Consider the following 27,433-nt stretch of genomic DNA (forward strand, 5'->3'; position numbering starts at 1 on the left):
ACGATATACATCCTGATTTGTACATTTCTTGATATGCCGCGCTTGTGCGTAACGTTCACTGTTATTACGTATTATTAGCTTAAACAATAAATCAGGTAATCTGGCTTTCATAACTCAGTGCCTAGCCTCATTAAGACACCACCGCACGTCACTGGATCGCGGCTGCATTTCTCTTCTAGTGCTTTTAGAGCTTAGTGCTGCATTCGACAAGATATATCACGACATTCTCTTGAATAGGCTAGAGAATTATGTTGGTATTTGTGGAGTGGCATTAGCATGGTTTAGGTCATATTTAGCAGACTGCTACCACTTTGTCTATGTAAATGAGGAATTATCAAACCAAACAAAAGTAAAATATGGAGTGCCACAGGGATCAGTTTTAGGGCCTCTGCTTTTCTCCATGTATATACTTCCCCTAGGAGATATTATCAGGAATCGTGGAATAAGTTTCCACTGTTATGCTGACGATACACAACTTTATATTTCTTCAAAACCTGATGAGATTTCACAATACTCAAAATTAGCAGAGTGTATTAATGAAATAAAAGATTGGATGGCCAGAAATTTCCTTCTACTCAATTCTGACAAAACAGAGGTTCTAATTATTGGACCGAAAAACTATACAAATAAGCCACTAAAATATAATTTGACTCTAGATGGATGTACTGTTACATCATCTTCAACAGCGAAGAACTTAGGTGTTATATTTGATACCAACCTGTCCTTTGAAAATCATATTACAAATGTTTGTAGAACAGCATTCTTCCACCTAAGAAATATTGCTAAATTAAGGCATATGCTCTCGGTTGCTGATGCCGAAAAACTAATTCATGCGTTCATGACCTCAAGACTAGATTATTGTAATGCATTACTGGGAGGATGTCCAGCAAGATCAATAAATAAACTTCAATTGGTTCAAAATGCAGCAGCCAGAGTGCTGACGAGAACCAAGAAATATGATCATATTAGCCCCATTTTATCATCGTTACATTGGCTACCTGTTAAATTCCGTATTGATTTTAAAATTCTGTTAACTACGTACAAAGCTTTGAATGGTCTAGCTCCACGAGTACTTAAGTGATCTTCTACCACGCTATATTCCAACACGTTCATTAAGATTGCAAAACTCTGGCCTATTAATAGTTCCTAGAATATCAAAATCCACTAAAGGAGGAAGATCCTTTTCATATTTGGCTCCTAAACTATGGAATAGTCTCCCAAACACTGTTCGAGATGCAGACACACTCTCTCAGTTTAAGTCTAGACTAAAGACTCATCTATTTAGCCAGGCATACACCTAATTTATCCTCCAACCCACAATTAGGCTGCTTTAGTTGGGTCTGCCTTGACTTGACTTGACTTGACTTGCCGGAACCAGAAACCACAAACATTGAGCATGATCTCTAACTCTGCAATAAATTAAATGTCATCTACGCTTACATCTTTTTATTTGTTTCCCTGTCTCAACCTCGGGACTCCTATCCTGAGGTCACCAGAATCGGCTGGATCCAGCACCATTCCTGCTTCATGTTGGACTCCACTGCTACATGTTGCAGAATGATGATGACTAAATGCAGCCGGTGCCAGCCAAACATCACTTCAATCTATTATGACGGACTTCAGAGAATGAAATGATGCCAACTCCAACCAGCATCACCTCGGTCTATTTATGGACTACGATCTTGAAATGAAATGCTTAGACTAACTATTGCCAACAAAAGCCTTCATCAGCTAATTAACAAGGACAATTGCATCTGAACTTCTGCAATTAATCTAGATGAACTTCAAAGACTGTGGTCATTAATCTTACAGTTCAAACACAATCGATGTTTAATCAGTGACCCTTATCACTTAGTTTAATAATTTTAAACCATGATTTTACCTATACATAATTAATATTTACATTACATTCATAATGTTAGCCAGAGGGGAACTGGCCCCCACAGTGAGTCTGGTTTCTCCCAAGGTTATTTTTCTCCATTAATCTACATCTTATGGAGTTTTGTGTTCCTTGCCACAGTCGCCTACAGCTTGCTCACTGGGGTTATTAATACAATTATAATTTAATTATTTTTAAACACTATTAAAAATCGTATTTCATCTAAATTACACAATGATGATTCATCGACTTTGTAGACATTACAGTTTTATCGTCTGTTAATGCTGATCTTCTGTAAAGCTGCTTTGAAACGATGTGTGTTGTGAAAGGCGCTATACAAATAAAATTTACTTGACTTGACTTGACTTTACTGCAGCTGTGGTTAATTACTAATGTCACTTGTAAATCACAGTCATGCGTAAACCAGAAAAACAGAAGTGCTGTGAAATGTATTGCGCTTGAGGTTTGTTTGCTTGTTGGAACTAAAATACAACTGGTGAGGATTAATCAGCGGTGTTTTAATTATAACCCTCTGTCAGTAGCTGTCCTGTCTTAAACAGGGGAAGGAAATGTTTACTTACACACTATCATCTGATGGCTGACAATGTACTTCCTGTTTTAGATGCCTCCATGTGTGCTTTTGACCTGCAAATTCACCCCAGTGAGTGAATTTGCCAAACTGTAATACTGTCTCCTAGTGGCATCCCAACATTATGCTTTAGAGGCAATACAGTATTTCACTGCATTCACACTTATGTTCAGTTGCTAATAAGGACATCACTCCATTTAAATAATCTTGCAGTTACCATTAGACAGAAGTTATACATATATGTTGAATGTAATATTCTTTTTATCAAATGTGACCCAGTAAATCAGAAGATACCATTCCCTTAGAGTAGCTAAGGTGGTTTGTTCAAGAGTGCAATGGTGATCAAGCAAAGCAGGGGTCTTATTAATGCTTCAGTTCCTGAAAAACATGCAACTACACCCAAAAGCTTTACATTACAACACATTACAAGCAGAGAAAAAGTGACAGAAAGAGGAAGAGCTACGCAGAGTGCATGCAAGATGGATGGATGGATGGATGGATGGATGGATGGATGGATGGATGGATGGATGGATAGAATGCAGGATAATGGCAACCTGCTGTCAGTAACAAATTTTGATTCACTGAAATGAACTGAACTAGGCCGAACAAAATGATCTCTTCGGTGCTTTTACACAAATATAAAACAAAACTGTCTGGCTTCAAATCATGAATACTTCTGGACCACGTGATGACAACTAAATAATCTACATTGCAAATAAATTTTGTTTTTTACTGTTTTAATTAAACTATAATTTGGCAGGGCCATACAATACATAACTGATTAATTATGTATTAATGTAGATATAAGAACATCATGCCTATGTAGACCTATGGGTTGTTGTCATGACAGTTCATTCAGCGACATCAGTGTCCTGCAATTTGGTATGCTGTCTACATCTAAAACATTTGGACAACATTTTTGTAATTCTTGCATAATTACTATGCATTTGGTGTTTTTAACTCATGTTAAAGGAAAATTCCAGGTTCAATACAAGTTAAGCTCAATCAACAGCATTTATGGCATAATATTATTACCAAAAAAATTCTTGCCTCTCCTTTTCTTCAAAAAAATAAATATAAATATATAATAAAAATTCTGTGTTCTTGTGAGGCATTTACAATGGAAGTTGATGGGGCCAATCTGTAAACGTTAAAATACTGTGAGTACAGCCACAAGACATACACAATATGTGTGTTAACGTGATTTTAGTGTGATCAAATCACTTACTAACCTTTTCTGTGTAATGATAAAGCCAATTTTACAACTGTGTTGCCATGCCAATGTAATTTCAACTAACCCTAAACCTTAAAATGACTAAAGAATTACAACTTAAACAACTTTACAGCTCAAATAATACATTCGATTTAACAGAATTATTAATGTAAGTGTTTTTATATAATTATAAGCCTCACATTTCTACACCCTCAGAAAATTTGCACTATTCACTCCCATTGTAAGTGCCTCATTGTAACCTCGAATTTAGCTTTTTTTTTTTTAAAGGAACAAATGAGCAATTACATTTATTTTTTGGGGGGGGGGGGGTCAACATTATGCCACAAATACTGTCGATTGATCTTAAATTGTATTAAACCCGGAATATTCCTTTAAATAAGAGGTTACATGGAATAGTACATTTGGAAATGCATTTGTCATAAGAGAGCTGTATTGCCAATACAAATTGTGGGAAAAATGTATCTGGTGACCGGTAAAGACATTTAACAATATACACTTCCCCATGTACAGTACATTAAAGCCTATACATTTTTACGTAGGTGCAAACATATGAAGCAAATATTTTTTTAGACACCCGCTTATTTGTACATATTTACCAGGCATGTACTGACATCTCCTGGACAAATCAAGAATAACTTTATCTATTCAGCATTCAATAAAAAAATTGTTAATCATATTTATATTGACATATGAAATAAACATATATGTAAATAAATAAATAATAAAGGTTAAAATAATGTTAGCTTCGATAAAGAATGAACGATTATAAAAATAAAAATAAATGATGATAAAGGGCGGAATTTTACTGTCTCTGACCAATCCAAGACTACCAATGCACCTTTCTTCCGTATACGTGTTCTGACTCCTCCCACCGACGCCCTATGTGAGAGTGTTGCAACAAACTTGAGTAATCAATCGCTTTTTTAGTGTTCGTATTTTTTTGCGTCTGGATTAAGCTCGTCGTAAAATGCAAGCACTGAGGTATGAAGGTTATAATATATGATATATGTTAAAATAGATGTTGATTGATAGATGTTAAATTAGATGTTGACATCGAAATGTTACTCTATACGTTATATTATTCGGAGGAAGTAAAGCAAGGGGCTTTACATTCACATAAGGAAACATATTTAAAATGTAACGGCATTAATTGGCTCGACTATAGGACAGACATGACTTGGCAAAAATTAGGAATTATGTTTTAATACTGTTCCACTGACGCGCACGTGATGCAACTGTAGTTAGACCGACGCCCAGAGTAATAAATGAATGTAGGACCAATTGCATGTTTTCCTTTCCCCCTTAGAACTCGTTTCCGTTCGTGGTCATCAAATGCCAGACTTGATGGTAAAACTGTTTTAATTACTGGTGCCAATACTGGAATTGGCAAAGAAACCGCCATTGACCTGGCAAAGAGAGGTTAACCACATTCACATATTGTCTGTTTACTGTGCTGCACTTTACTATTTTATTTCTATATATGTCCTTTTTTATTTGTATTAATAATTTAGAAAGTTAAACTTTTAATTTATTTTTCTCTCCTTGTTTATTTTTCTTAAAGGGATAGTTCACCCAAAAATGAAAATTCTCTCATCATTTGCTCACCCTCATGATACCCCAGATGTGTATGACTTTCTGTCTTCTTTTGAACACAAATTAGGAATTTCAGAAACAAACTATCTCAGCTCTGTAGGTCCATATAATGCAAGTGAATGGTGGCTGAAACTTTGAAGGTCCAAAAAAACGTATAAAGGCATTATAAAATGAATCCATATGACTCCAGTGGTTAAATCCATGTCTTTAGAAGCGACATGATGGGTGGTGTTGAGAAACGGATCCATATTTAAGCACTTTTTTTTTACTATAAATTCTCTTTTCTGCCCAGTAGATGCACAAATAATGTGAATGGCCAAAAACAAAAGAAGAATATGGAAATGAAAGTCAAGATTTTTAGTGAAAAATTATTTTTAATATTGATCTGTTTCTCACCCACACCTATTATATCGTTTCTGAAGATATTTAACCACTTGAGTTGTGTGGATTACTTTTATGCTGCTTATTATGCTTTTTGGACTGTGCTACCATTCACTTACATTGTATGGACATACAGAGCTGAAATATTCTTCTAAAAATCTTTGTTTGCATTCTGGAGAAAAAGAAAGTCACACACATCAGGGATGGCATGAGGGTGAGAAATGAGATAATCTTCATTTTTGGGTGAACTATCCCTTTAAATGCACATAAACCTGATTTAAATGTCTTAATTTATTTATTTTTTATCTATTATTTCCATGCAAAGTGCTTTGAATTTCCATTGTGTATGATATGTGCAACTTACCAAGCCAATCAGTCATGACAAAGGGACATTATTTGTCTTCCCCCATCTCTGCTGTAGGAGCTCGGATTATTATGGCATGCAGAGATATGGAGAAAGCTGATGCATCCCTGAAGGAAGTTATTGAAGCTTCAGGAAACCAGAATGTTGTTACCAGCAAACTTGACCTGTCGGATTCCAAATCGATTAGAGAGTTTGCAGAGAAAGTCAATACTGGTGAGATCACATCTAGATACATTTGAACTTCCCTGTATAAATAGTTTGCTCACACAGAATTACTCTGGCATGGTTTTCCTTTCAGAGGAGAAGCAAGTCAACATCTTGATCAATAATGCAGGCGTGATGGTTTGTCCTTATGGAAAGACTGTAGATGGTTTTGAAATGCAAATCGGTGTGAACCACATGGGTAAGTTCGTGTGATCTGTGTAAAGAAATCTTTTTTGGACTGTTACTGCAGAATTGAAGAGAATCAATCAGAACTGTATATATTCCATCCTGTAGGTCACTTCCTGTTGACATATTTGTTATTGGATTTGATAAAAAGATCAACACCTGCCAGGATCGTCAGTGTCTCATCTATGGCTCACCAGTGGGGGACCATCAACCTGGAAGACATTAACAGCGAGAAGAATTATGATAAAAAGAAAGCGTACAGTCAGAGCAAGCTGGCAAACATTCTTTTCACTCGCTCATTGGCCAAAAGACTAGAAGGTTTGCCTTAACATCTCTAAAATTATTAAATGTAAAAAAACATGCAAAAATGTACTATATTATTATTATTATTATTAAAAAAAAACTCACTCTGAGGCCTTTATTTTTATTTTGCCCCCACATTTGAAATATTTAGTGGTTATTTTGTCACTTTAAGTTGCATTTTTGCTCTGAGACCTGGTTAATTTTTGACACCGTCCTAGTAATTCTACTATAAAAATTTTGCACAATTCATATGATCATCCTCTGGTTCTGTGTGATGTCTCAGGTACTGGAGTGACGGCATATTCTCTCCATCCTGGGGTGGTACAGACCGAACTCTGGAGGCACTTAAGTAAACCTCAACAGGCTGCCATGTGGATAATGAAGCCCTTCACAAAATCATCTGTGCAGGGAGCTCAGACCACCATCTACTGCGCCGTGGACCCTGAAATCGAGAAAGAGAGTGGCAAATATTACAGGTCAGTGAATTTATATAGTAACCACAACACTCAAATAATGCTCATGTTTTGCTCCGTAAAGCAGATATTGTGCTTGATTAGAAATAGGGCTTATGATGTTCTGCCTCCAATCAGTGGTTTTTAAATCAGTCACCTACCCATGATACAGTGTTTATACACTCAGCTCACTTGGTCCAATAGGTCACGTTTTAATATTTCACAATATAATATCAGCTATCATACAGCACACACATACTGATATAATTTAATTAGTATTTTAGGTTTGATTTATTTTGTATAAGTCATTATGTCTTATTATAAAAATCAAACACAAACTTTTTAATGGTCTGTTAGAACCACTTATCTCATATATGCTGATCTACACACAGTGACTGTGCACCTGCAAACTGTGCTCGAGCTGCCATGGATGATGATGTGGCCCAGCGTCTCTGGGAACTCAGCTGTAAGATGCTCAACATCACATGGGAGTGAAACTCTACTCAGTTCCTGATGATTAAAGGATTTTTTAAAGTTAATTTATAAGTTATGGCTGCTATTTAACACACTATCACAAGGAGATCTAACACAAAGTTTATGTAGAGTGCACAGTAGAGTGACCATAGCAACAGGCAGAGAGGCTAGCTTTGAGTAGAACACTAGCTAGATATGGATCAATGGCTAAAAAAACACGCCGTTCCAAGCAGCAGCAGTGCTAGTGGCAGCTCAAGTGAACCCATGGAAAAAAGAAAAAAAAAAGCTGATAAGTCAAAGTACCGGCAATTTCATGAACAGTATGTCATTTTCGGTTTCACGTCCACACCTACTGAACCGCCTCAGACGCTGTGTTTCCTCTGCGGGGATGTGATCTCTAATAATAGCATGAAACCAGCCCATTTACAACGACACCTAAGTACCAAGTTGTTGGTTCTTGGTTGTTCCCAAGACACAGTTTCGTTCTGTGATAAAGCATTTTCTTCCTATGCTTTGGAATTCAAATACATTAGTGACTTTTAAATCTTTTCTCAAAACATTTTATTTTAGGACTGCTTTTACTTGATTATTAATTGTATTAGTTTATTTTTGTATTTAAAGTGTGTATTTTTCTCTGTTGTTATGTTTGCCTGTAAAGCGCTTTGAGAAAGCAACTTTTAAAGGTGCTATATAAAATAAATTTATTATTATTATTATTATTATATAAAATGTGATCTTTGTTTTTGTATAATTGGTCTGGACATGTGAAGATGTGAAAAAGTCATACAAATATTGAACAAAGAAGTATTATATTATAATAGTTATAGGAAGTAAAAATATCATTATTTACAGGTAAATTCAGGTATCACCTAAAATTTACACCAAATCTAAAAATCACACCGATCACATGCGCTTGTGGGGGTACTTCAGGCAGGATAAAATGTTTTGGGGGTACAGTACCCTAAAAAGGTTGGGAACCACTGGTATATGTAAATAATTCTTTGTTTTTGGAAACAATTGAATTTTTGTATCCTGGTTTTGATTTTTCAATAAAGAAAAGTTTTGGTATGGCCTAAATGGAAAGTAAATGTTAAAATATTTGCGTAAGTAAAAATTATATATTTCACTCTACTGTAGCTTACAATACTTACTGCAAGTTTTTGGTCATGCAACCTTCTTGCAAGCTATAGTAGTTGCAGGAGTTTTGTTTTTCTATATTCAGTTCTATGTCTTAAGCACATACCAGTATCAGAAAATATACATTTTAGACTCCCAAACATTTATTTTGCAAATAGAAGTACAGGGAGCCCTGCAACAGATGACACGGCCCACACAGAGCCCCCCACTGAACATTGAGTCAGTCTGGGATTACATGAAGAGACAGAAGCAATTGAGACAGCCTAAATAAATAGAAGAACTGTGGCGAAATCTCCCAAGAAGCTTGGAACATCCTATCAACCAACAACCGAGAAAAACTGTGGTGTACCTTGGAGAATTGGTCTGGTTTTGAAAGCACAACAAATTTTGAATTGGCCGGTTTTATGTTTACTGTTGTTTGTATGATGTTAATTGATAAATGGAAACTATACATGGTATTATTTTTTAAGAAATCCTTACAATGCAACATTTTTCTCAAGTGCCTAAATCTTTTGCACAGTACCGTATATCAAACATTTACTAATTATGCATTTAATAGGTTTTGTCCCCCAGAGAAAAAGTGCAAAAAATAATAATAATAAGATATTTATTTTATTTTTATTATGGAAAAATGTGTCATCTCTACTCACACTTTGACCCAGTCACCATGGCAACCTCTAATCAGCTCTGCTCTCCCCCTGACCCAGTCACTATGACACCCTCTAACTGCAGCTCAACCAGAACCCCTCTCAGGCTCTACTCTCCTGTCACCATGAAAATATCCCACTGCACAATATTCTCTGGGCAATGCAGTGAAACATAACAATAGTACCAAATAGTGGCAAAAAAAATTAAAGGACGTCTAAAAATCACATAATAAACAACAACAACATTGCATTGCATAGGCTCACAGTAGTCCCCCTTCATTGTCTGTCTTTTCTTTCATTTCTCAATAAAAATTGAAAGTGTAATCTGACATTTCGATGAGATAATCATTTCAACGAAACAGATTTTTTTAATTTATTTTTTTTATGTTTCAAATAGGCAACTCTTTCATACATTATCCAGTATTAAAAATAAGAGCAGCATCAACTGTCATAAAACAGTTCTGAAGTAATAATTTGAAGCACCCATTATCCTCTACTGGCAAATCACAACCACTATGAGAACTGTGGCCACTTTTGTTGGGGCAATTAAGCACTGAGGAAACTGAATGGCATGAAAGGAGCTCTGTTCATTAATGAACTTGCATGTTATGCTCCCCTCACATCACTCTGTCCTGATGGAGGAAAAGGAGCAGAAACCACGCCGTAAGTCCTGTTTCCAATATTGATCTCTAGCATAAAATATTTTAGATATATTTACGATATTATTCATTGACATTGCTATTCATTCACCACTGGTTTGAAATGCACTTGAGCATGTGGGTACAAAGGTAATTCTGTCTTTGACCTTTAGTCATAAACTAAACTTTATGTATAAACTTGTTTAAAATTGCATAAACTGCATGCAGCCTACTATTATTTAATCAAGAAATGAAACTTCCATTAAATTATTGATCAGATGGGATTTGGTTACTGACTTTTCTGCTATAACTTTAATCAATAACATTAACAAGCATTATGGTGGCTAAGATATAATATTAAAATGTTAAACAGATAATTAGTCTAATGTACATTCATATAGTTAAACATGCCATGAAACTTTATAGAACATACCTATTTAAGTATTCTGCAATGTTTGTTATTTGATTATGTATGTATATATATATATAGGTCATCCCCGTCTACCTGGATGAGGGAGGGGACAAGGGGAGGGAAACAAAAAAAAAAGTGTGACACCTACACACTGTAACGGCAATCCTGCCAAATTAACAAAACATTTTAGAAAGAGAGGGAAAGGCCAACACGGAGGGAGAGAGAGAGAGAAAAAACACTTACTCGCCGGTTCTCCCATACGTCATAGCTTGGTCCTCGGCCACTCCCCCAACCTCCAACGGATGACAGCTGTGCCTCCCCGGAAAGATCGGAGGCAGTCTTCCGGCCCCTGGCGGATGGAACGCCCTGCCGCGTTCTTGGGAATACAGAAGGGGTTTCCCCCACCCCTGGCAGTAGTTCTCCCACTCCAGGCGTTCGGCCAGGAGCCCCTCACCGCTCGCGGTCGGTGGTCTCATACCCTGCCACATTTCAGCGGCTGTAGGGGTCTTCTCTGCCCCTGGCAGTGGCCCTGACTGCTCCAGGTGGTTGGTTAGGAGCCCCTTCTCCCTTTGCTTTCGGTAGCCATTCGTCCACTCTCAGGAGGCCGGGCTGCTCTGTTGGGGTGGATGGTAGTGACAAGGACTACGGCACATCCCTCCTCCTTCCCGGATTTCAGCCAGTGTAAAGCGATTAATGGAAATGAGGAGGTAAAAACCAGCTTGATAATATAAATAATAGTTTAATTATGAACATAACCAAAAAGACAAACACATAAAGGTGTCAGACAGCTGTCCGTAAATCTCTCTCTCTCTATCTCTCTCGCATTGCAGCTTCCAGTCGGCCCTTATCCCTCTCTAAGGCTTGATTAGCCTGATTAACAAACCTGGCGGGTGTGCGGAATCACGACCCGGCCCCACCCTCTGCCCTGTCACAACTGCTTTAAACGTACAACTTCAGCATTACGGCTCATGACAGTTGAGAGACAGATTAATTACACAATGGGTGCTGTTTAAAATGGTGGAGGACATTGCGGTTTCTATAGTGATCGATTCTTGCGCACTGGCTACTGCGAAATAGGGAGAAATACCCCCACTTGGATGCTATTTTTCCTCTGAGGAAGCTGAGCTTCAGAAAGCTGACAGCATCTCTTCTTGGGAGTGGCAACAGGTGATTGCACACGCGCCGTGTCTCTCTATCTCTCTCTCTCTTTCTACACACATCCATCCATCCTTGTTTATCCTATAACTTGTTCGCAACAGCACAAGCCGTGATACTATTTCTGAAGTGACATTTTTGAATTACTAACCGAGGCTTGGACGCATCATTTGTTTTGAACCAGCAACGGCAGATTCTGTTCCGTCGCGTAAGAAAGTAGTTTCATGCACAAATACGTTTTTATGACCATACTTTTCCTAATTTTGAAAAAATGTACTTGTTCATTGAACTGTTGTATATAAGCAATATCACACTTGCAATCATGCTATATGGCCCTACATCAGCACTGCTGTGATAACCTGCAGTTGAATCACAGCATTGCTGATGTAGGGCCATATTGCACTCTTGCTCGTGTGATGTTGCTTAAATATATATGCATCCAGACAGTATATACAGGATTGAGATGGTTACTTTCAAAATGTATTCCACTTCAGATTACAAAATACAAGCTGTAAAATGTAATTTGTAACATTCCGTTGGAATACTCAAGGTCAGTAATGTATTCTAAATACTTTGGATTACTTCTTCAGATTTTTTCACTTGTTTTGACTATAAAACTCTGCCAGTACAGTAAGACAAAATATACATGTTAAAAATACATTCTCTGAAAAACATGAATATCTTATGCATTGTATCTAAAACAAGATCAATCAAATTGATATTGTTTTAAGGATGTTTAGATATTTTTACAGGAAAACAATACAAAGATTATTATCAAGAATAAGATTTTTGTATTAATATCAAAGATCTTACTAGAAAATAAGAAATTATGATCCAACGTGAAATTTCTTGATAAAAAAAACATGATCGTGCCTGGTAACGGTTGCATGTAAAATGGCTAGAAATAGCATTTTAGCTTAGCGTAAAGCTAACAATTTACACAATGTTTATTTCTGTTTCTTCTGCTCCAAACTGTCTGCTCGTATGAATGTAACACATCATAAGAGAATGTTTCACCGCTGTTCAAATGCACTTTGAATCACATCATTTATATTTATAAATGTTTTTCATCTGAAAGGACTAAATATTAAATTAAACAAATGACAATAAAAGATAAAGTAATCTCTTTAGTAATCAAAATACTTTTTGAATGTAACTGTTTTCTAAATACCAATTATTTAAATTGTAACTGTAGTGGAATACATTATTTTGTACTTTAAATACACAATCCTGTTACATGTATTTCGTTACTTCCCAACCCTGAGTATATATAACACAGGCCTATATAATTTTAAGTGTTACCAAATTGATAGAAACTTCAGATCTTCTCAATGAAAATAGGAACTCACTCCATATGTGCTTTTGGTTAATTAAATCTAAAAATATATATATATATATTAAATGGTTACATGTATGCCCTACATTTTTACCCATTAAATTCCATGACATTTCCATAAATTTTCCATTATTTTCCCAGTAGTTAAGGAGTTTTGAAAGGGCTTTTATAGAGATCCCAATCACAAAGAGCAATGTATAACCAACAAAATATTTCAGACCAGAAAGCTGCAGGTTCACTATGAACATTTCCATGACTATTTTCCAGGCCTGAAAACCTATCCCTATCTTAAAATTCTCCATATTTCCAGACAGGTTTTCTATGATCATGGGAATCCTGTGTAGGCCTATTTATATTTTATTGTAGGCCTACATAGAATAAAATAGAATCCTTTATTCTGGTCACACATTATACACAGTTTTGTGCATATATACAGTGAAATGTATTAGTTTTCACATATCCCAGCTAAGCTGGGGTCAGAGTGCAGGGTCAGCCATGATACGGTGCCCCTGGAGCGGATAGGGTTAAGGGCCGCTCAAGGGCCCAACATTGGCATCTTGGTGATGCTGTGGCTTGAACCCCCGACCTTCTGGTCATGACCAATTCTGTACCCTAATGTTTGTATTCAATGACAATTTTTTTTAATTTTTTATTTATAGGCTATTTATTAGTTATTATAGCGACAACAGACCTATTATATTACGTTTTACCAAACTACTCAGCCTAAATAATGTCTAGCCGCATGTGTCCGTGAGTGGTCGCTCTCGGCTTCTTATCTGCAGATTTACACGCAAAAATGCGTCAGGATATTCAAGTAGCCCGTATGCGTTATGAATTCCAAGCTCAGTCCAAATCGACTTTTAATTACTACGTTTAGTAGTTTAGTTAGATGGATAGAACTTGAATAGCTTCAAACACCATCAGGATATAGAGTAACTGGGCTCTGGATCCCCTTTAATTAGTTTAGAACAAACTTTCTGAAATTTTTTTTTCTTCTTTTAATCTCTCAAAATGCCGGTGAACATGGCTGGATGCACCACAGACTGCGTGGAGAAGCCGATCTCCATCTGCTTCCAGAAGTTCGGCCGGTTTGTGGGAACTTATCCGTGGTGGTTCTTCGTTTCTCCTCTATTCATCTCAGCGGTGCTGGGGAGTGGATTTTATTTCTTAGAAGAACGTGAGGCCAATGACATTGAGGATCAGTTCACACCTGTGAACGGTCCTGCCAAACTGGAGAGGCTGTTTGTGCAGCAGAACTTCCCGCAGAACGACTCGGTGTTCTCCAACCAGAGACTCTACACGGATGGAGTTTACGCATCCTTCATCGCGGTGTCCAGATCCTCCAACATCCTCACGGATGCTGCATTTCAGGAGATTGTCTCTTTAGACAGAAAAGTCAGGGAGCTGAACGCGTCCATGGGTCACGAGGTGCTCACTTTTGAGGGACTTTGCGCGAGAAGGTACAAGAAATGCATACCTAATAAGATATTGGACATTTACAAATATTACGGGAAAACTTTGGAAATGACCGAGCTCGCTTTTCCGTTCTTTCGTTTTGGATTCTCGTACATTTTCCTGGGCTATTCGGTCGGTGGAGTGAATCTAAATTCCTCTGTTATCCAAAGTGCCAAAGCTGTTCGCCTGTTATATTTTCTGAAGGAGGATAATCGTTCCAGAACAGATTTGTGGCTGAATGAATACCTTAAAGTTTTCCCCTCTAATTTATCACTCAACTTTATTAAGGTAGGTGATCATTTATTTTTGGTTTAGCATGTTATGGTTACATATCAAGACACTGGGACTATCCGCCCAAATCATTTGAATATTTATATATACACTTTTAAGTCACATTCATAGCTACATTTTAATTGTAGCTTTAAAGTAATATTCTGGATTCAAGCTCAATCGACAGCATTGGTGGCATAAAGTTGATTATACAAAAATTACATTTGACTCGTCCCTCCTATTCTTTAAAAACAAAACAAAAATCCGGGTTCCAGTGAGGCACTTACAATGGAAGTCAATGGGGCCAACCCGTAAACGGTACAATACTCACTGTTTCTAAAGTATATCCACAAGCATAAACATTCTGCGTGTTAACATGATTTTAGTGTGATAAAATCGCTTACTAACCTTTTCTGTGTAAAGTTATACCAATTTTACAACTTTGTTTCCATGACGACATAACGTCATTAACATTAAAACCCTTAAAGCGATGATTTAAAGCTCAAATTATACACAGGTATATACAGTTTTAACAAAAGCATTAATTTAAGTGCTTTTAGAAAATTATAAGCTTCACATTTCTGCCTTTAAATGCTCCAAATATTGGCCCCCATTGACTTCCATTGTAAGTGCCTCACTGTAACCTTGAGTGTTGCTCTTTTTAAAAAAAAGGAGGAACGAGTCCAATTTTACATTTTTTTTTTTTTTTTTTGTTTTGTTTTTTCTTTTTTTGTATTATGTCACATTATGCCACAAATGCTGTTGATTGAGCTTAACTTGCATTGAACCCTGAATATTACTTTTAAGTGTCTAAATCTTTTTGTGGCCTCTTTATCCTTTATAGCATTCAATGGCTGTTGGAATAAGCACTATTTAGCAATGAAATCAAACCTTTATTAATATGTTCACTTTATGTTTACACCTATCGCAGTAACTGCAGGTGAGTGGTTCATTCAGTACTGAGCCGAGTTATAATATTTTCTGTTTGCATTGTAGGTGTGTGATTTTAAAAAAGTTTGTTGGAATTGTTCTGGTGATGTCACTGTACTCATGAGGTCATGATGATTTTGCATTCTCAGGTGACCCATTCCACATCTTTATCAAGACAGGTGGAATTTGAGGCAAACACAAAGGATGTGATTCCTCTCTTCTCCATCACATATGTAATTGCCATTGCATTTTCCATTCTCTCTTGTTTGAGGTATGCTAACAGTTATTTTGTTCACATTTATTAGTTTAATCCATTGCAATTTACGGTGCATTTATTTGACGTGTGTTCCCTGGGATGTTGTCCGGCTGGTTTTGGTTTTACATTAGGCTCACTGTATTAATTAAAACATTGAGTTAGTAAATACTGTATTTTGTCTGGTTTGCAGGTTTGATTGTGTGAGGAACAAAGTGTGGGTGGCTACATTTGGGGTGTTCTCCGCTGGACTGGCTGTCCTATCCTCTTTTGGGATGATGTTGCACATTGGAGTCCCGTTTGTCATGACAGTAGCTAACTCTCCATTCTTGATATTAGGTATCAACATCACTGTACTGTTTACATGTATAAAGGGTAACTGGCATGACATTTCTGTATTTTAAACTATATTAATTCTAGCAAAATAATGATACATGCAGTTTTATTCGACCTTGTTTTAATTGTGAGACTACATGGAATATTTAAGGTAAACGGGGCTAAAGGCCCCGGGGAAAAAAGCACTTTTGATTATATTTTCTCCCAAAACTCTAAACAGCAACATAAACTGTCACAGTACTTTCCTTAAAGGAATATTCAATACAAGTTGAGCTCAACTGGCAGCAACTTGTCCATCCTTTTCTTTAAAAAAAAAAAGTTACAATTAGGCACTTACATGAATGGGGGCAACTTTTGGAGGGTTTAAAGGCAGAAATGTGAAGCTTAAAATTTTATAAAAGCACTAACATGAATTCTTCTGTTAAAACTCATGTTTATTTAAGCTGTAAATTTGTTAAAATCAGAATTTGTAGTAAATTTAGGGGTTGTTTAAATAACATCGTCATGGCAACAATGTTGTAAAATTGGCTATAACTTTACACAGAAAAGGTTAGTAATGATTTTATCACACTAACCCAGATTTTTGCTTTTTTAAACAAGAGGGGCAAGTTTTTAGGTAATCAGTATTATGCCACAAATGCTGCCGATTGAGCTTAACTTGAATTGAACCTGGAATATTCCTTTAAAACATGTTTGTTACTTTACACTGCAAAATATTCCTGATCTATGAGATCGATAAGGTTATTTATCTAACATTTAATATTTTTTTATAATGTTGCAAATTTATGAAGCTAATAAGAATCCCTGAAATTATCACATTTATTTTATAGACAAAATACTTATCTATAATTTTCAGTTTTGTTCAAGGTGATTCAATGAAAGTTTTTTTTAATAACTGTTCAATAAGTGAAAGCATGGTTTGGGCTAAATGCCCCATAAAACACATTGTTTTTCTTTTTGTAAATAGATTTGTTATGAAACATGTTTGCAGTTGGCTCACATTGACTGATCTAATTACAATGGAGATTAATTGTTAATAGAATACTTGAGATGTTATGAAATGCAAAATGTAATTGAAATTAACAAAATAGTTAACTCTTTCCTTAAAAGAGTATTGGCCTAAGTTGACGTTTTTTTCCGTCACTATATTTGCACAATATCACTTTAAAAACCCCTGGGGACCATTTGCCCCAAATGTGGGGGCCTTTTATCCAAAGTGTCAAACTAGAAAAAGAAAAAAAACATTTTCCTAATGGTATGCCTTTATTCTCGCTGTACCCTTCTTTTAAAAATTAATGTTTTGTAAATAGCCCAAAAAAAATAAAATGAAATTAATATGGTGACAAGTCATAGAATGTAAAATATTCACTTTCCTTTTTGTAAGGGATAATAATAAACAGTCAATAATTATTCAAAATAAACCCAGACAGGGCAATCAGGTCTTTTATCATCCTGAAACGTTTTATTTTGCATTTAATGACTGGCTGATTGTACATTATCCCACTTATTATAAGGATGCTTAGCAAATAAATAAATTGATATATTGATTTAAGTTATTTTATTACACCGTGTAACAAATTATTATTATTATTATTGAAAAAAAAAATTTGGTTCCTGTGTAGTAAGTGTTATTTCCTAATTGCTTATCCCTCAAAAGTATAGGAAATGGCTATTATTCCACACAAACCTTGCTTTTGTGACCAGGACAGTGATATTTTGAAATTTACCTATTTTCCAGAACATTCCAGATAGATTCAGTGATGAGTAAACTTGGGAGTAACTTCTAGAACTTTCTAGAACTTTCCAGTAATATAAATAGTAGTATAAATACAGGGGCCTTAATCCCACCAGTTCAGTTTAGTTCCAGCTGCCTAAGTGGATACATAGCTGCATTTTTCTGAGATGTCTTCAAGAGGCTGCAAGCATCCGGCAGACGCATTTTGCTATGTCTGCTGCCAATTTATCAAGACGAGCTAAAAATTACTCCATGAAAGCATCTGCTAAGATCTGTGAGGCCTACAAGGCATATTTCGGCAAACCTGTCGGGGATCCAGACAAACCCTTGGCACCTCATTTCACCTGCGAACACTGCAAAAACACTCTGGAAGGTAAGATGGACAATTGTTGTTCTGAATTTTATGTTTTAAAATGTGTTAATTTATAAAATGTAAAAGTTTTTCAATGTTATTGAAAAAATATATCGTATATGAAAAATGTTGCGAGAATCTCTTGTAGAAATAAATGTATTTTTGTTGGATAGTACAGAGGGGATAAGAGAGCCATGAAGTTCGTTATTCCAAGAACTTTCCGGGAACCCACTGAACGAAGAAACTGCAACTTCTGCATGGTGGACCCTTCCAAACTTCGGACCTTCCTTCATCCATCGCCCCAGTGCCAAACTGCCATGAGCTCCCCTTACCCACTCCTCCAGAGAGAGAGCAGTCATCTTTAGAAGAGAGCAGCAAGTCAGAGAGCGAGGAAGACATTGTAGATCCAGATGGCAATTTCAGAGGTGGAGCTGAGGAGAGAAACCCATACTACCCCAACCAAAAAGACCTCAACGACTTGATTAGAGATCTTGGTCTCACCAAGTCCAATGCAGAGCTATTGACATCTAGGCTCAAGCAATGGAACTTGTTGGATGAAAGTGGGCAAGTCGCAGATCAGAGGAAGTGTCACCAACCTTTCTCCAGCTTCTTCACCCGTCAAGACGGGCTCTGCTTCTGACACAACAGTCTGTTCGAGGCAATCGGAATCGCCTGTAACCAGAATGAGTGACACCTCTTTGTTGATGGCTCATCCAGGAGCCTCAAAGCCATGCTGCTCCATAATGGCAACCGTCTCTTCCCCTGGCTCACTCGGTGCACCTCAAAGAGGATTACAACAGCATCAAGACCTTGCTTTATGCCTTGAAGTATGATGAGTACATTTGGAGGCTGATTCGTGAAAGTGATTTACAGTATAATTGTAAATCCCGAAAAACTACTCACTTCAAAATCTTTTGTAGTCATTTTTGTATTACTTCAGTATAAATGCATATTCATATGTTCATATGTATAATTCATATGTTGTTTTTTCTAACTTTATGTGAACGAAAAGACACATTCGCCCGTTTTCTCATTGGAAATTGGTACATTTCAAAATATCACTGTCCTGGTCATAATAGCCATTTTCTATACATTTGAGGCATAAGAAATAAGAAAATAACACTTACTACCCAGGAACAATAATGTTGTTACATAGTGTTATGTGAGAAGGAAGATAAAGTGGACTGCTATGAGAGATGTGAAGCTTGGGACATTGGTCATTTATACAGTTTAGTGACCATTATACAAAATAATTTGATTGCAGAAAGTGGCAATTGACCTATTTGAATCAATAATTACACAGAGCTGTGTAATAAAGACATATCTCATATGCCAACCTAAAATATTGATGTTGAAAATATGTCACCTATAGTCACTCCAAAGTGAAATATCTTTTTCTTGTGTTTTACAATAGGAATCGGAGTGGATGACATGTTCATCCTCATCTCCTGTTGGCAGCAGACAAATGTACACGATCGAGTAGAGACTCGTCTGGCGAACACATACAAAGAAGCCGCCATCTCAATAACCATCACCACACTCACGGACGTACTTGCGTTCTACATCGGTCTCATGACACCATTTCGCTCCGTTCGGTCCTTTTGCATGTACACTAGCACCTCCATCCTGTTCTGTTACATCTACAGCATCACATTTTTCGGTGCATTCCTGGTTCTCAACGGAAGGCGCGAGAACAGCAATAAGCATTGGCTGACCTGCAAGGAGGTACCAGATGAGTGCCCTGTGGGTCAGTCAAAATGGTATGAGCTATGTTGTGTGGGTGGAGCATATGACCGCCACACTGGCAAAGAGGAGGTGCAACCCATGAATCACTTTTTTAAAAAATACTACGGCCCTTTCCTGACAAAATCATGGACAAAGGTGTTTGTGATTCTGTTCTATTGTATCTATTTGACAATTAGCATTTATGGTTGCTTCCAGATTCAGGAAGGAATTGATCTGCGAAATCTGGCAGCAGATGATTCTTATGTGGTGAAATACTACGACAACGAGAAGGCATATTTCTCTGAATATGGCCCAAATATCATGGTCGTGATTCGACGAGAATTTCCATATTGGGATGAAAAGTACATGTCGGATCTAGAAACTTGCATTGAGGATTTCAAAAATTTGTCATTCATTGAGAAGGATATATTTACTTCTTGGATGAAATCATACAAGTACTATGGGTATCACACCAAACTGAATTTGAGCTCTGAAAATGTCTTTAAAGATCATTTGGGAACATTTCTCAGATTCTATTCTGATTTCAAACAGGATGTCAATTTCACCAACAACTCCATCCACGCATCTCGGTTTTTCATACAGACTGTAAATATCTCCACAGCCCTTGATGAGATGAACATGTTGAATAAACTGAGAGACACCGCAGAAAGGTGCCCAGTGCCCTTGCTGGTGTACCACCCTGCCTTCATCTACCATGACCAGTATGCTGTAATAGTAACCAATACCATCCAGAACATTGCTGTGACAACAGCCGTAATGTTGCTTATCTCTCTCCTGCTCATTCCAAACCCTCTCTGCTCTCTCTGGGTGACATTTTCTATTGCATCTGTCATTGTGGGTGTCACTGGGTTCATGGCTTTATGGGATGTTAATTTAGACACCATCTCCATGATCATCCTTGTTGTCTGCATTGGTTTTTCTGTAGACTTCTCTGCTCATATATCCTACGCCTTTGTCTCAAATAAGAAGCCCAGTGCAAATGAAAAGGCAGTGGAAGCCCTGTTTTATTTAGGTTATCCCATTCTGCAAGGAGCTGTGTCCACTATCCTAGGGGTGGTAGTGTTGTCTGCATCAAAGAACTACATCTTTAGAACATTCTTCAAAATCATGTTCCTGGTAATCTTCTTTGGTCTCATCCATGGCATAACTTTTATACCAGTTTTTCTGACCTTCTTTGACATATGTAGTGGCACTCCGGCTAAAATCAGTGGTAAGAATAAGGAAGGTCCAGAGGAGCAAGACATGAAGAACAGCCATACCAATATTATTCAAGCACAGATAAAAGATAGTGAGATGAAAGAGAAGAAAATTTACGACAATCACACTTTTCAGCCCGACAACCACCGGATATGTCATTCTCAGCCCTGCATTTGGATGATTACTGGCAATAACCAGCTTGTTCCAGAGAATCATATGTGCATGGCAAGCACTATCCCAATGTTCAGAGTGGACAGTCAAACCTATGAAGTGCACATGTATACACCCTCTGATGATGCATTGTTAAAAGTCAACTCGCACTCAAAACAGGGCTCTGAAGATCAACATTGTGTTTTAGGAAATTGCAACCACATTCAAGATTCAAATGTTCCCACTCTTTAACTGTTCTGATGTGGCCGTTTTATGAAATCTGAATCCTTCATTTTCTTTCCGGATGCAATCTATTTGTTTGTGTACCATTTTTTTGTATGTTTAAATTAGTGTAAGCCTACAGTAAATCAAAATATATTACACAAACTATTGGTTTCACGTTACTATAAAAGTAATTTTTTGTAATATTTTTACAAAAATACACCTAGGCCTAATTGATGAAATTTACTGTAATTGAAAAAAGTGGCCATATAATATCATCTAATATTTATTCACTATTGTTAAATGTTTGCAGGCAGTAGTAAAATGCTGTGTATGGTTATATAAATAGTATATATACACACACGCACAGTTTTAGAATTTAGTGACCCAAGAAGACACATAATAAGTAACATCAGCGAAACTATGAAACAAAAATGTAAAAAGAGCAAAAACATTTTATTTAAATACATTCAAGATTCTTCAACGCACATATAAGCAATGTACACATTTTGAGTAATAACAGTCTCTCAGAAAGTATTTAAATGATTGTTATTTTTGCAAGATATGTGAATATTTCTATTATGTATAAAATGTAGAAATATGTTGTTTTCTTTCATTTTTGTGAAATAATAAGCTAATTAAAAGCACATAAGTATCCATTTTGTACTTTATTCATGGGATTTTTGCAACGTGTTTATGGATTGTTCTTGGTGTAAAGGTTTACTAAAAACGTAACTAAACACAAACTAGTTTAATAGTTTCTTTTTAATAGTTTACATTTAGAACAACATTTTGTGGTTACTTCATTACTGTAATCAAATTGCAACAATTCAGCAGTTTCTCCATAAGATGTTCAGCTAAACAAAATAAAACAAGCGTCATCAAAAAATAAAATTAAGTCAGATTTTGTTTACAAAAATTTCAGGAAAATGTTACACATTAGCACATTACTCTGGACTATGTAAAACAATATACAGTATGTTGTTATAAAGAAGAAAATTATATGGTGGCAAAGTTTATAAGCTATAAAGGGTCACATCTAGCTCAAAATCCTCACTAGTACTCTGTTTTATGAGTGCAGTCAGTGAGGACAGTGTACTGCTTGGATCTAGTATAGCAACAAGAGGGATAGTCACTCTTAACTCTTGAAACAAGTGATTTTGTATTGTCATGGCCAAAACGGAGTCCATTACTAGAGCAGTAAGGGCAGTTTTATCACTAAGATCATCAGTATCTGCACTGCAAATTTCAGTCATAATCCTTTTTACACAATCATCCACTGATGACTGAACATCTATCCTGGAGCCAACCACTATCATGTTTTTCAGTCCTTCCTCCACTAAAGCTGAAGAGATGCATTCTGAGAAAGAACTTGGTTCTTTAGATTCCTAAAATTGAATTTGCAAACCACCTGTTGGGGATTGTTAGCCAGTAGGCAGTGCTCTAGAACTTCATGGATCTCGGGCACATCCATTGTCTTAAGTCCTTTTGTTTCAAGGAACTTTTGAAAATGGTTTTTGTCCATTAGCAGGCCCATTTTAAGTGGCCCCCAATTAATGAACTGTCCTGCAAGTCCAGTGTTACGCTGGTAGTGACAAAAAATGTCCAGAAATGAATTAGCTGCTGCGTAATTGGCTTGCACAACATTACCAATGAAGGAAGAGAATGAAGAATAGCACACAAAGTAATAAAGTGTTGGGCTGTGTAGAGTGGCAAGGCGAACATTCAAAGCACCACTGACTTTGGGTCACATAACTTCAAGAAGATGCAAAAAGATGACAGTTTCTAAAAATGTAAACATAACATACTATGAGATAATGTTCTATGCACATAGCAGTTATTGAGGTAGCAGACAGTTATGAAGTGACAGTTATTAAAGTGCAACTCAGGACACGTGTGTGTCAAACCAGTCTCTGAGTATTGAGAAGTCTGATGGCTTGGGGGAAGAAGCTGTTACACAGTCTGGCCGTGAGGGCCCGAATGCTTCGGTACCTCTTGCCAGACGGGAGGAGGGTAAAGAGTTTGTGTGAGGGGTGTGTGGGGTCAGTCCACAATGCTGGTTGCTTTGTGGATACAGTGTTTTTTGTAAATGTCTTTGATGGAGGGAAGAGAGACCCCAATGATCTTCTCAGCTGTCCTCACTATCCTCTGCAGGGCTTTGCGGTCCGAAGCGGTGCAAGTCCCAAACCAGGCAGTGATGCAGCTGCTCAGGATGCTCTCAATAGTCCCTCTATAGAATGTAGTGAGGATGGGGGTTGGGAGATGTGCTTTCCTCAGCCTTCGAAGAAAGTAGAGACGCTGCTGGGCTTTCTTGGTGATAGAGCTGGTGTTGAGGGACCAGGTGAGGTTCTCCACCAGGTGAACACCAAGGAATTTGGTGCTCTTGACGATCTCCACAGAGGAGCCGTCGATGTTCAGCGGAGTGTGTTCACCTTGTGCTCTCCTAAAGTCAACAACCATCTCTTTTGTTTTGTCGACATTCAGGGACAGGTTGTTGGCTCTACACCAGTTCGTCAGCCGCTGCACCTCCTCTCTGTATGCTGACTCGTCGTTCTTGCTGATGAGACCCACCACGGTCGTGTCATCGGCGAACTTGACGATGTGATTCGAGCTCAAGCATCTGGAAGCAAGTATTCTCACTGTCCCTCTGAATGGCATCTAATGTAGAATGCTGTTGCTCCCAATTTACTTACTAAGACAATGTTTTTTGCTCTGGCAACAAAGACAATCTCTGTCAAATGTACGTGGTAATATGGGGGGAGAATGACAAAAAGAAGACACTGCTTTGGACTTTGGACTAATCTACCTAGCTCAGTCTCTGTGAAAACACTCCAGTCAGATGTATTTGCTATGAGTGTCAATATCTTAAAAAGAGCTGAATCATGAACAGTGGATTAGATGCCCAAACTTTTCTGTTGTTTGGTCTTGAGTTATCCACATTGCAAGATCTACCAGATCAGAAAAATGTAAGAAACACATCCATTAGAAATGGTGGTCTTTTTATTTTCAAGCAAACAGCTTCTGGGAGGACAACTTTGGAAACTGCTCATATTGGGGTAACAACAGATAACTGTGTCTCCCACTTTAAGTTTGCTGACATCCTTTGCTACAGCCATAACAGTCCCACTAAAGTCGAGTGCCAAGAGACAGTGGTTCTGAGTTGTGTGCTCATTTCTGTACATCATCTGACCAAATTTGAGATCTGAGGTACTAACTGGAAAATAGTCTGATGAATGGACACATATTTTGCTGAGATGAACCTCAATGCTTTTCCTCTCAATAGTGTCAGCTGAATTGTCAAAGGGCAAAGCTGATAGGCCTGTCACTCTGTAGGGATCGTTGCAGCTTTTAAAGTTCACAGTTGTCTACCAAACACTCTAGAATGGCCTCTGTTTTGAGATGACTAATATTCTGATGCCTCAGATAAACACGATCTCATCTAGATCCATATCTGCTGTACTCCAAAGGGACTGCATGTGTGTGGGACTGAGGCTGAGCTTTGTGTTGAATCAGGTGGAGGTACAAATATTGCTATTCCCAGGGTCTCCTCAAAAATCTAAGCCTTGATTCAGCCAGAAATATTGCTCTTGGCATGAACGGCAACCATCTGATTGTGAAAAAAAACATGATTCTTTAATCTGTGCACGTCTCTCAACACCATCTTTATCAGTGAAACAACCACAAACCTCAAAGTAATCTGACTTCTCTTCAGTCATTCTCATGTACAAGAACATGTATTTTTGAGAGGCCCGAGTCTTTTTTTTACCAATTGCAGAGGGAAACCACGGCCTGATAGTGCTAGAGGCTGATGCCAAATCTGCAGACATTTGTAAAACGTAATCCAGTACCACTGGGTGTCAGCAATACTCATACAGATGGTTTAGTAACCCCTCTGGAATACTGACACTGGTCACAGCCTCCTTGAATTTCTGTCCATAATGAATGTCACCCAGCAGTTTGAAGTTGGATCCATACTAAAATCCTACTTCATTTAGAATGCTGTATACATCCTGGCTTTTAATGACTGATGGGCATCTCCTCAAAGCAGTGTTTAGGAGAATGGACTGATGTTCAATGATGGCCTGTCTGCCTCCATGACAAATGGTTCCAGATGCATGAATGGCAGAGGAGGGCTGTATCAGAAAATTGGTTTTGTCCATGGTTGTCTCTGGCGTAGTGGCTAAAGCACAGGGCTGTTAATCAGAAGGTCACAGGTTCTAACCCAGCCACCACCATTGTGCCCTTGAGCAAGACACTTAACTCCAGGTTGCTCTGGGGGATTGTCCCTGTAATAATTGCACTGTAAGTCGCTTTGGATAAAAGTGTCTGCCAAATGCATAAATGTAATTGTGAGCTGTAATGAGGAGAGGCCTTTTTGGAATAGCAGTTTCAAATACCGAAGCAAAAGCCAGTTCAACATATAACACCTCTGGGGTGATGGCTAGACAATTGTTCTTGTGTTCCCACTGACAGGTTAGACTTGACCACTTTGTGGTCACATATACTTAAAATAATAATTGGATACGGACAGTGAGAGACCATATTGTTTCCCTGTCTTTCATACTCAAAATATACCTCATTCTTTAGACACTCAGACTGATACCTAGGGAATGTGATGAGCTCTGTTTCAAGCCGCTTTGTAGAATCCCAGTTCTGAAGTGCGACTAGGAATGTCGATGGTGAGTTGGAAGCTGTAAGAAATTCTATTGGCGGCTATGATCATGGTCCATGTTCCTGTCCCATTATAGTGGGTTATTGTGCTGAGGCTGTTGTTCAAAAGTGTCTTCATAGTCCCTGTTCATAAGTCCTGAAAACAAAAACAAGCCGAAAACAATATACGACACAAATATAACCAAAAGCAAAACATATATAAACATATGTGAATTGCTGTACTGTTTATATTGGACGCATTACCTGTAAACTCCCATTCTGATTCCGTTAACTTTTTCCAAGGGTATACAAGCATCCTCTAAAGCTTGGTACATGCACTGCAGTAGCAATTTCTGCTGAGGGTCCATGTAATCAGCTTCAGTCTCACTGATGCCAAATATCTTGTGATCAAAATCATTGAATCTGTAGAAATGGTAGACAACTAACTTTCTTCAGTAATAGTTCTAAAAAGAATAGTACATCCTTTAAATGGTTTGTCATAAGCCGATGATTCTTACCCATCAATGAGAGCAGCTTTTGCAGTCTGCGTTTTCCCACTTTGCTCTCATTGGGATGAAACCACTCGGTGTCAAACCTCTCATCTGGAATCTCAACAACACCGTTCCTGCCCTCCACAAGAACCCTCCAGAAATTATCAACACCCTTACCTGTAAAAATGAGATAACTGATAAGATGATTCATGCACATAGCTTCAAGTATATTAAAGAGCACAAACATTAGAACTTTACCTCCTGGGAAGTTGAACCCAACTCCAATGATGTAAATCCTCTTCCATCATAAAAATTAAAAGAACAAAGGGCATGAGAAACTCTGAGCACTTTTTACTCTGAAGACTCTGCTGTTCTGCTCATAGTTGTGACTAGTTGTGACTCAGCTCCCAACATCAGCCATGCATTTTCATTAAGCCATCCATGGAGAAAAGCCAATGAAAAGACAAATTTCTTTCAAACAACAGGGTTTTTTGATGTGCATTCCTTGCTTTTAGTGTAACCATTAATTGAGGTGGTTTGAAAAAAAAAAAAAGCCTAACTGTAGGCTTGAGCAGAGATGTGAAAACACTGATTGCAGTTTCCCCTCACTGGATACAACAAAGCTATTGTCTCAAATCTATTGGAGTGATCCTCTAAAATCA

The 27,433-nt window shown here is 37.5% G+C and overlaps 3 protein-coding genes across 3 annotated transcripts; 2 read left to right on the forward strand and 1 right to left on the reverse strand.

The window, feature by feature from the left end:
* Positions 1 to 4,562: 4,562 nt before the first annotated feature.
* rdh12l (retinol dehydrogenase 12, like) lies at positions 4,563 to 9,660 on the forward strand. Its single transcript, XM_052113720.1, has 7 exons — positions 4,563 to 4,683; positions 5,009 to 5,121; positions 6,098 to 6,253; positions 6,339 to 6,443; positions 6,539 to 6,748; positions 7,017 to 7,209; positions 7,578 to 9,660. The coding sequence occupies exons 1-7, from the start codon at positions 4,670 to 4,672 to the stop codon at positions 7,678 to 7,680; spliced, it is 894 nt and encodes a 297-aa protein (XP_051969680.1). The 5' UTR covers positions 4,563 to 4,669; the 3' UTR covers positions 7,681 to 9,660.
* A 4,335-nt stretch (positions 9,661 to 13,995) lies between these two features.
* Positions 13,996 to 21,685, forward strand: ptchd3a (patched domain containing 3a). Its single transcript, XM_052113730.1, is given in 5 exon segments — positions 13,996 to 14,727; positions 15,789 to 15,910; positions 16,086 to 16,231; positions 19,730 to 21,657; positions 21,659 to 21,685. Coding segments are annotated over 5 exon segments (2,955 nt in total).
* A 961-nt stretch (positions 21,686 to 22,646) lies between these two features.
* pks1 (polyketide synthase 1) lies at positions 22,647 to 25,790 on the reverse strand. The gene is given in 4 exon segments (XM_052113513.1): positions 22,647 to 22,981; positions 22,984 to 23,377; positions 25,091 to 25,286; positions 25,288 to 25,790. Coding segments are annotated over 4 exon segments (1,428 nt in total).
* Between the last annotated feature and the right edge of the window lie 1,643 nt (positions 25,791 to 27,433).

Source organism: Xyrauchen texanus, chromosome 41 (assembly GCF_025860055.1).
Source record: "Xyrauchen texanus isolate HMW12.3.18 chromosome 41, RBS_HiC_50CHRs, whole genome shotgun sequence".
Classification (NCBI taxonomy): Eukaryota; Metazoa; Chordata; class Actinopteri; order Cypriniformes; family Catostomidae; genus Xyrauchen; species Xyrauchen texanus.